The following is a 7,729-nucleotide window of genomic DNA, read 5'->3' as shown; positions in this document are numbered from 1 at the left end:
ATAGGAACTTGATATTTTGTTACTTCAGTAAGAACGTCAAACAGGTTGGAGAGTTTGATGAAGAGTTTGATTCGGCTTGATCTGATTCAGACTAAACAAAGTAAGTGTCAATAATTTTTTATATTTTAAAAGCATAAATTGGTTAATTTAATTGAAGCTTTTTAATTCTTATAAAAAAACTGAAATTAGAAAATAAACATAAAATTTATCTTTCTATATAAATAATACTGGAAATAGAAAAAGTATTTGCAACAGAAATATTATCAATAAATTTATTTAAAAATACAAAATTATTTATGAAAAGATGATTATTAAAGAAAAAACAGAATTTTATAAACCAGGAATTTGTACTTAGGCATGTAATATTATTTGAAATTTGGCATTTACTCAACTTTATTCTGTACTGGGCTTTAGCAGAATTGTTTTGTTAATGGGCTTGAAACCTGATTACAAACTCCTTCTAGGTGAAAAAACCCTAGAAACAACTCCACGTAAAATTTTCACCCCTTTCACCTCTCACTTACCGACGAAGAGATCAGCCGTTGGATTTGCTTCATCTTCTGTGTCTTTTTCACCGATTCTTTATAGACGACGATCTCTCTCAACCCTTAACCATCGGATCCTTCTATTTCTTCTCATGTCTAAGCGGAAAGGATCGAGTCAAAGGATGACTGACAATTCTTCGTGGTCTCCGCCTGTATCGCCACAATTTTGGGTATGTATTTGTACTCAGAAACTTGGAAAGCCACTGTAATTTTTTAAGTTTTTACGATTCGTAATTTCGGTTAATTCTTGTTTTCTCTGGATTTTTATGTTAGGTTTTGTAACTGATATCAATTTAATTATTTGACATAATGTATTCTTTTTCCTTCTACGGGCAAGGCATTCATTTATATAGATTCAGTAGTGTTCTATCTCTATTCGATAAATATAGTCATTCATGTAACTCCACGAAGGCTAAATAATATTCAGTTACAACTAGGAAGAATCAAAATAAAAAATAGGATTCTAAACAGGAATAGATACTGCTCTTTCTAGAATGCTAGCTATGTGTCCAAAATTGTATCTTCTTGCTCTCATGTTCTTTGAATCGGTTTATAGAAGTAGTTGTTAATTTGGATGGTCCATTGACATGGTCTGCCATACATGTTCTTGGTATCGCTTCTTGTTCTTGCGTTTGCAAAGCATACAATACTCTTTTTTTTTTTTGAACTTAATCAATTCATCTTACATGTTCTGTTTTTTGAGTGTTCTGTTTTTTTCAGGAACATACTCGGCAAAACTATGAGCGTTTCATGGCAGAACGGGGGCGCCATTATGATAGCAGTACACAATACTACTCCTTGAACAATCTCCCAAGGTTTCCTCCACAGGCACGAAATCAACAGCCCCATCCGAATTCACCACCAGGTGAGAATGAGGAAACAGTTGTCCCTGTTCTTGCCGACGTTAATGATTTGCTAACTGCTCCAGGACGCACAAACCTACCAGTCCTATGTCCAGACCGTGTTGGACAAACTACATGGTAACAGTTTCTAACTTTAACTTTATTCAGATTTTGTAGGCAATCAAAAAGTTTTTGACCAATTAGTTGATCAATTACATTGCAGGTTTAGACATGACTCATCCGGTAAGATAACAAAGCAGATCCTAAAGATGCTAAAATCTGATCTCCCAAAGCCATATCCAACATATCGATCTCTCCCACTTGAAATTAAAAACCGTTGGTTCAGAGCCTTTGCGGTAAATAACTCGTTTCTGTGTATGATGTTTTTAAGTAATCTATAATTGGTTAATGGTTTCTAATTTGTCTTCATTCGGTCATCTACATGCAGCAAGAGTTCAACTGGGACCCCCGCATCACAGCGTATGTTCGCACACACTACAAAATATGTTTTTGGATATAATGAAATATGTACTGTTTTTGGATATAATGAAATACTAGGTAGTAACCTTGCTACTGCACGGGCCAATATGTTTATTATAATTTGAAATTAATAATATTGTATTAGTTATATTTAGATTATTACACATTTTCAACATATTATTGGTACTATGTATTTATTTTTGACATTTAATTTCAGTGAGCAGGATATTGATTCTGACACAAACCTCCATCTCTGCAGCCTAATTAGCTCTGACCTCTATCCTCTATTCCACACTGTATCTAATAATCTTTGTACTGTATTCTCCTGTATTAGTTGTTGTCTTATGCTTTTGTTTCTATAAATGTGTATATTTTATTGTAATTTCTTCAAACTAAATATATTGTACAATTAGATTTTCAAAGATTTATAACGAATATAATGAATGTACTAAGTTATTAAACTTCTCTAATATTATATATAATATATATATATGGTTAAATAATTGGAAATAATATAGTAGCATAATATGAAATATAATAAATATATGTAATAAATTAAATAAACGGAACTCAATATATCTATATGGGATAAAACTTATTTGGTGGAGTACATGAATAGTAAGATTTTAGAAATTTATTTGATGGGCGAAAATATAAAGAAAACCTGCAAAAAAAAATATTTATATATGATCAAATAATTTAAACGAAGACCAAAGCAATTAATTTTGTAAGAATGGAAACAAAATAAAAACAGAGTCTTACAAAGGTATGCATGAAGATGGATCAAATGTTTTGGAAAACCTCTTTGAAGACGACATTTCTTGTTTTCTTTTGAGGTTTTTTTTTTGCGTCAGTAATGAGAATTTTCAATCCTGATTTACTGCTTATATAGAACATCGCTACATATAGCTGACCATGAGAGAAAACAGGTCTAGGCAAGTATAAACCAACATTTGAGAGAGACTGACCTTGATATTAATATGTATAAAATCGAAAGATTGACCTTGAGAGAGACTGACCTTCCTAGGTAGTAATGCGTGCTACAACACGGGCAAAATATTTTGTATATAAAATTTAAATTCATAAAATTAAGTTAGAATATTATTATTTTAAATACATCAATTAAGTATTTTTACAATATTGGTATTAAATCATAATATTATATTTCAGTTTAGTTTTAATTTGGATTATTGTGTGTATATAATCTAGACGTATGTACTTTAGAGCGGGAAATACATCCCCTCCCGTCCAATTTGTACTGTTCCATTTCGTCTTGTTCCATGTACCGTCCCATATGTGATTACTCGTTAGACGATGTTTATTAATAGAGAGTGGGTAAAAAATTTAGACAGGATACCCAAATTCCCCGTTAAATAATTACTTTTATTTAGTTAGCTGAAAGCCTGAAATTATTCAAAAAGAACTATTTAATTGTTTTCAAAAATATCCAAAATTTTCAAATTACTCGTTCCAGAGTAACTGATTACATATCGCATAGTCAACCTTTTAAAAATATATATATCTTCGTATAAACAACACAATACACAACGGCCTATTAACCATTGAGACTCTTAATGTCTTCCAAGTACTATCTCGGCATACAACATGTTCTTGTATCATATCCATTTTTTATATTTGAAAGTTGAAATTAAATTTAATTATCCAAATTTTATGATCTCATCTTGTTTTTTGATTAGAAATAGTTTAGATAATTACTTTTATTGTTTGAATTACTTGTTCCCATTTCTTACACGTTCTTTTCTATAAGATCATATTTTATTTTATATAAATGACATCATTTACATATTATTAAAAAATGTTTCCTAAACTTTTCATATAATTATTCCAAAGTAGAGATTTTGTTCTATAAATATCGAGATGGTATAAGATAGGGCAATATTTTATTTACTTTTATTATTACATAAAATGATTTCCCTAATAATCATAACTACTTAGGTAGCAAATATTCCTTACTTTTACCATCTCTTTCACCACAAATATCCCCTTGAGTACGTATTTTTTATTTCGTTAGTTAAAATGATCCAAAAAAAAATTATTTAATTGTTTTTAAAAATATCCAAAATTTTTAAAGTACTCGTTCCAAACTAACTGATTATATGTCGCATAGTCAACTTTTTAAAAATATATATCTTTGTATAGACAACACAATACAAAAAGACCCATTAACCACTGAAACTCTTAATATCTTCTAAGTACTATATCCGCATAAAACATGTTCTTGTATCGTATATATTTTTTATATTTGAAAGCTAAAATTAAATTAAATTATCCAAATTTTATGATCTCATCTTGTGTTCTTTTAATTAGAAGTAGTTTAGATAATTTAATTTACCCCTTCCCGTTTGTTAAACGTTCTTTTCTATAAGATATTATTTTTTATATAAATGACATCATTTACATGTTATTAAGAAAAAAATGTTTCCTAAACTTTTCAAATAATTATTTCAAAGTATAGCACGAGATAAATTAATAGTATTTTAAATTTCTATCAGTATCGACCCAACTGTCTTGTCATATAACACTCTCTATTAAATTTTCATATAATTTTTTTCTGAAGGGTAATGTTAATAATATTGTAAACTTTTCATATTTTTAAAAATTTGTTATATTTGTACGCTCCAAGATTTCTATGACTAAAATACATGTTAATAATAAGTTTTTTTTTCCATTTACTGTATTTGTTTAAGCTGCTAATAATAACTTAATTATATAGTGAAATTTATATAGCTGCAAAATTATCTAGTGAAAAAACAATTTATTTGATTACATATCTTAATTAATGAGATTCTCATTAACTTCAATTCATGTGTTACATTTAATTTATGTTTTTATTATTAATTATAGTTTTTTAATTCATAGTACATTTTGTGAAAAAAAAATTATTCTAAAAAAGAAACTGAATATATGAATTGAAAAATATATCAAACATGGATTTTTATAGATTTTATTTATATTATTTTCTATTTCTTGGTTTTAGAAAACAACTTCGAATATTTACAAAAGTATGAAAATCTTGTAACCAAATGGTGATTAAGATTTAGTTACATGTTTATCTAAAATAAAATATTATGTGCTTTTTAATAGTAGTGAACAAAGTTCAACAGAGAGAAGTCTAATCTTCTTCATTGGAGGAGTCATGTGTTACAAAGATATTCTAATGATAGGAGATTGAAGATATCGCAAAATTACAACATATATTAAAAATCAAGCCAATAACTTCAATTATTTTTAAAAAAAATAAACTAAATTAAATTAAAGGTAATAAGGGTATGATTGAATAAAGAAAATTAAAAATTTCTTATTTTTGAACTTTGCTTCAGTGGCACATCACATTCGTGAAAGATGAGATCAATTTTTTTGGGGGAAAAGATGAGATCAAATTATAAGAAGAGAATCCAACAAACATTTCCTGCAAAGTCAAAATCAAATTAATTTACGAATTTAGATATAAAATTAGTTAAAACCAACAAAAGCATACCTAGAGAAAAGTAGTAGAAAATATAAATATGAAAATATTATATAAATTGATCACGAAGAAAAGTAGTAGAAAATATTAATATGAAAAACAATCACTATCAAATATAAATATGAAAATATTATATACTTCTATTTAAAAGTATAGATTTGATGAGCACATACATATTTTTCCCATTGTTTCATTCCCCGAGATCAAGACAGCAGAGGAGAAGATGGTGTCACGAAGGAGATGACTTGTGGAGAAACTCAAAGTGATAAATGCTATGGCGTTGGAAATAATGTTGATTCATTCAAAACTCAACATAATCTTATACATTGAGCAAAAAAATTCTATGTCAATTACATTCTTCTCGACATTCTCATGAGCCAAACTGAAATGTACGAACAACAGAGATCCCACTCCTGTCTGGCAATAACTTCTTCATGTAATACTTTGATCTCCTCGAAATATTGATTCTTTCTTGTCTTGCCTCTGGTATCATCGAGATTGAACATTTCTGAAACCCGCGTCTCACAAACCAGTCAGCTGTTCTCGTTGTTAGCAGAAAAAGCATCTCAAGTCCAAGAGCTGACGCTTTTTTTGTCAAAAATGTAATCTGCAAAAATTTGATAGTCTATGAAACTGATTTTTCTTTTAACTATAGATTGTAAACACACAATACTCAAAAGTTTCATGATTGTACCGAGCAATTTATCTCCCTGTCCTTGTCCACGGCAATCTGATGAAACCGCAATAGCTGCAACATCTCCACACTTTTCTTTAAAGAAAGGGAACAAAGCTGCACAAGCGATAATCTGCGAACCTCTTCATCAATTCTGCGAACTAAATCCCCTGATTCTTCCAGAGGTTTGATTGTTTTTCTAATTCCAGTAAAATCTTCCACTTTTGCCTCTCGGGTTCCTTCGTATACGTCATTGTGACAGTAAGGGCCAGGAAGCTTTTGTAAGAAAGATTAAAACTTTGAATCGTTTGCAATTGAAAACAGTTGTGTATACCTTGCCACCATAGTCCCCATTCCATCTCCAACAATAGCACTCCGCTTATAGTACCATCCAATAAGTGAACTCTTATAGTACGAATCAAATTATCAAACCAACTATTTGTGTTAACCTTAGCAGAGGTTCAAGATATACCAAGTACTCTTGCTTCGTTCTCCTAGATCGCCTTTGATGATTCCCTGTTTGAATACATCTAGAGTTCACATACAAATAAAATGTGAAAGATCATATCATGAATCCAAAGAAAAAAACATTTAAAACCATAGAACCCACCAGAAGAGATTGAGTTTATCATCTCAAATTCAGATTAGAAAGAAAACAATCGGTATCTAAGCTTACTTGATCGGAGAGATGAATCAGACAGATTTTTGAGGTTGAGTTATTGACGATTTATGAGATTGAGTTTATCATCTCAAAATCGTGTTGATGACCAGAGAATAATCCAAAACCATTACACATCAAGATTCAGAAACCAAATTCCAATTAAACTTGGTTTTAATCATCAAACATATACTTAAAATATAAACTTAATTAAAAGAGAAAAGAAACTAAAACCTTAGCATAATGGAAATTATTTTCCTTCTTCTCTTCCTTTGCATCTCTTCGAGTTCGTCGAGAAAAAAGAAAAAAAAACTTTAAATCCATTTGGGAGAGACGGCAAGAGAGAGAGAGCAGAGGTGAAGGAAAAAAGTTTTTTTTAGGGTTAGTCAATGAACTAATGCGATTTATTCTTTAAAAAATATTGAACGGCTGAGATTAAAAAATGAAATCGGATCAGAATATTGGGTAAAAAGGATCCGCGTGTTTATCCGAATAGAGAAACGATTAAATGACGATTTTGACCTTTTTTAAATGAATTAATTTGGTCATAATTCCAGTGGCATACCCTTGTAATTTCTTACAAAACAAAGGTTTATTAGTTAAACGACTTTACAAATAATAGTAGGGATGTATTCCTTCTATTGTTTATAAATTAAATTAAAAAAGCAAAATATTTTGGGAACAAAAAAATAATTAATTTGGGGTCTGATATACGAAAGTAGATTTAATTTGGGGTTTGATCTAGGAAAATAGAATGATGTTTTTGAAAGAAAATAGAATTAAATTTTTGAAATAATGTGGTTAATGATTCGAAGGAAAATTGAAAGGTAATAATAGAAGGGAAATTGTGAGAAACTTTCGTAGGAAAACGAAAGAAAACTATTAGAAGGAAACATCGAAGGAATCAATTTCCTTCAAATATATCGAAGGTAAAAGGACGATGCTACCCTTCACTCTTCTTGCGTTTTTCCTACGAAATTTCCTTCAAACAAAGATTCGAAGGAAATTGGAAAGATTTTTCCTTCCAAATTCGCACAAATTTCA

At 29.6% G+C, this 7,729-nt stretch overlaps 2 protein-coding genes across 2 annotated transcripts; one reads left to right on the top strand and one right to left on the bottom strand.

The window, feature by feature from the left end:
* Positions 1 to 491: 491 nt before the first annotated feature.
* Positions 492 to 2,329, top strand: LOC104768221 (uncharacterized). Its single transcript, XM_010492144.3, has 5 exons — positions 492 to 715; positions 1,266 to 1,525; positions 1,611 to 1,743; positions 1,836 to 1,867; positions 2,085 to 2,329. The coding sequence occupies exons 1-5, from the start codon at positions 638 to 640 to the stop codon at positions 2,227 to 2,229; spliced, it is 648 nt and encodes a 215-aa protein (XP_010490446.2). The 5' UTR covers positions 492 to 637; the 3' UTR covers positions 2,230 to 2,329.
* Positions 2,330 to 5,634: 3,305 nt separating this feature from the next.
* On the bottom strand, positions 5,635 to 7,091 carry LOC104767227 (putative amino-acid acetyltransferase NAGS1, chloroplastic). Its single transcript, XM_010491269.2, has 5 exons — positions 6,920 to 7,091; positions 6,500 to 6,543; positions 6,362 to 6,405; positions 6,049 to 6,266; positions 5,635 to 5,961 (listed from the first exon to the last, which is right to left on the bottom strand). The coding sequence occupies exons 1-5, from the start codon at positions 7,007 to 7,009 to the stop codon at positions 5,725 to 5,727; spliced, it is 633 nt and encodes a 210-aa protein (XP_010489571.2). The 5' UTR covers positions 7,010 to 7,091; the 3' UTR covers positions 5,635 to 5,724.
* Between the last annotated feature and the right edge of the window lie 638 nt (positions 7,092 to 7,729).

This window comes from Camelina sativa, chromosome 19, assembly GCF_030686135.1.
Source record: "Camelina sativa cultivar CO46 ecotype springtype chromosome 19, ASM3068613v1".
In the NCBI taxonomy this organism is placed as follows: domain Eukaryota; kingdom Viridiplantae; phylum Streptophyta; class Magnoliopsida; order Brassicales; family Brassicaceae; genus Camelina; species Camelina sativa.
Note: the sequence above shows the minus strand (reverse complement) of the source record. Positions and strands in the feature narration are given on the sequence as shown.

Excerpts from the sequence above, each read along its gene's own strand:
- LOC104768221 (XM_010492144.3), top strand. The coding sequence starts at position 638 with ATGTCTAAGCGGAAAGGATCGAGTCAAAGGATGACTGACAATTCTTCG. Across the intron at positions 716-1,265 it reads CTGTATCGCCACAATTTTGG|GAACATACTCGGCAAAACTA; the intron begins GTATGTATTTGT and ends TGTTTTTTTCAG. Across the intron at positions 1,744-1,835 it reads GTTGGTTCAGAGCCTTTGCG|CAAGAGTTCAACTGGGACCC; the intron begins GTAAATAACTCG and ends ATCTACATGCAG.
- LOC104767227 (XM_010491269.2), bottom strand. The coding sequence starts at position 7,009 with ATGGATTTAAAGTTTTTTTTTCTTTTTTCTCGACGAACTCGAAGAGAT. Across the intron at positions 6,267-6,361 it reads ATGGGGACTATGGTGGCAAG|GAACCCGAGAGGCAAAAGTG; the intron begins GTATACACAACT and ends ACGTATACGAAG. Across the intron at positions 5,962-6,048 it reads ACAGGGAGATAAATTGCTCG|ATTACATTTTTGACAAAAAA; the intron begins GTACAATCATGA and ends AAATTTTTGCAG.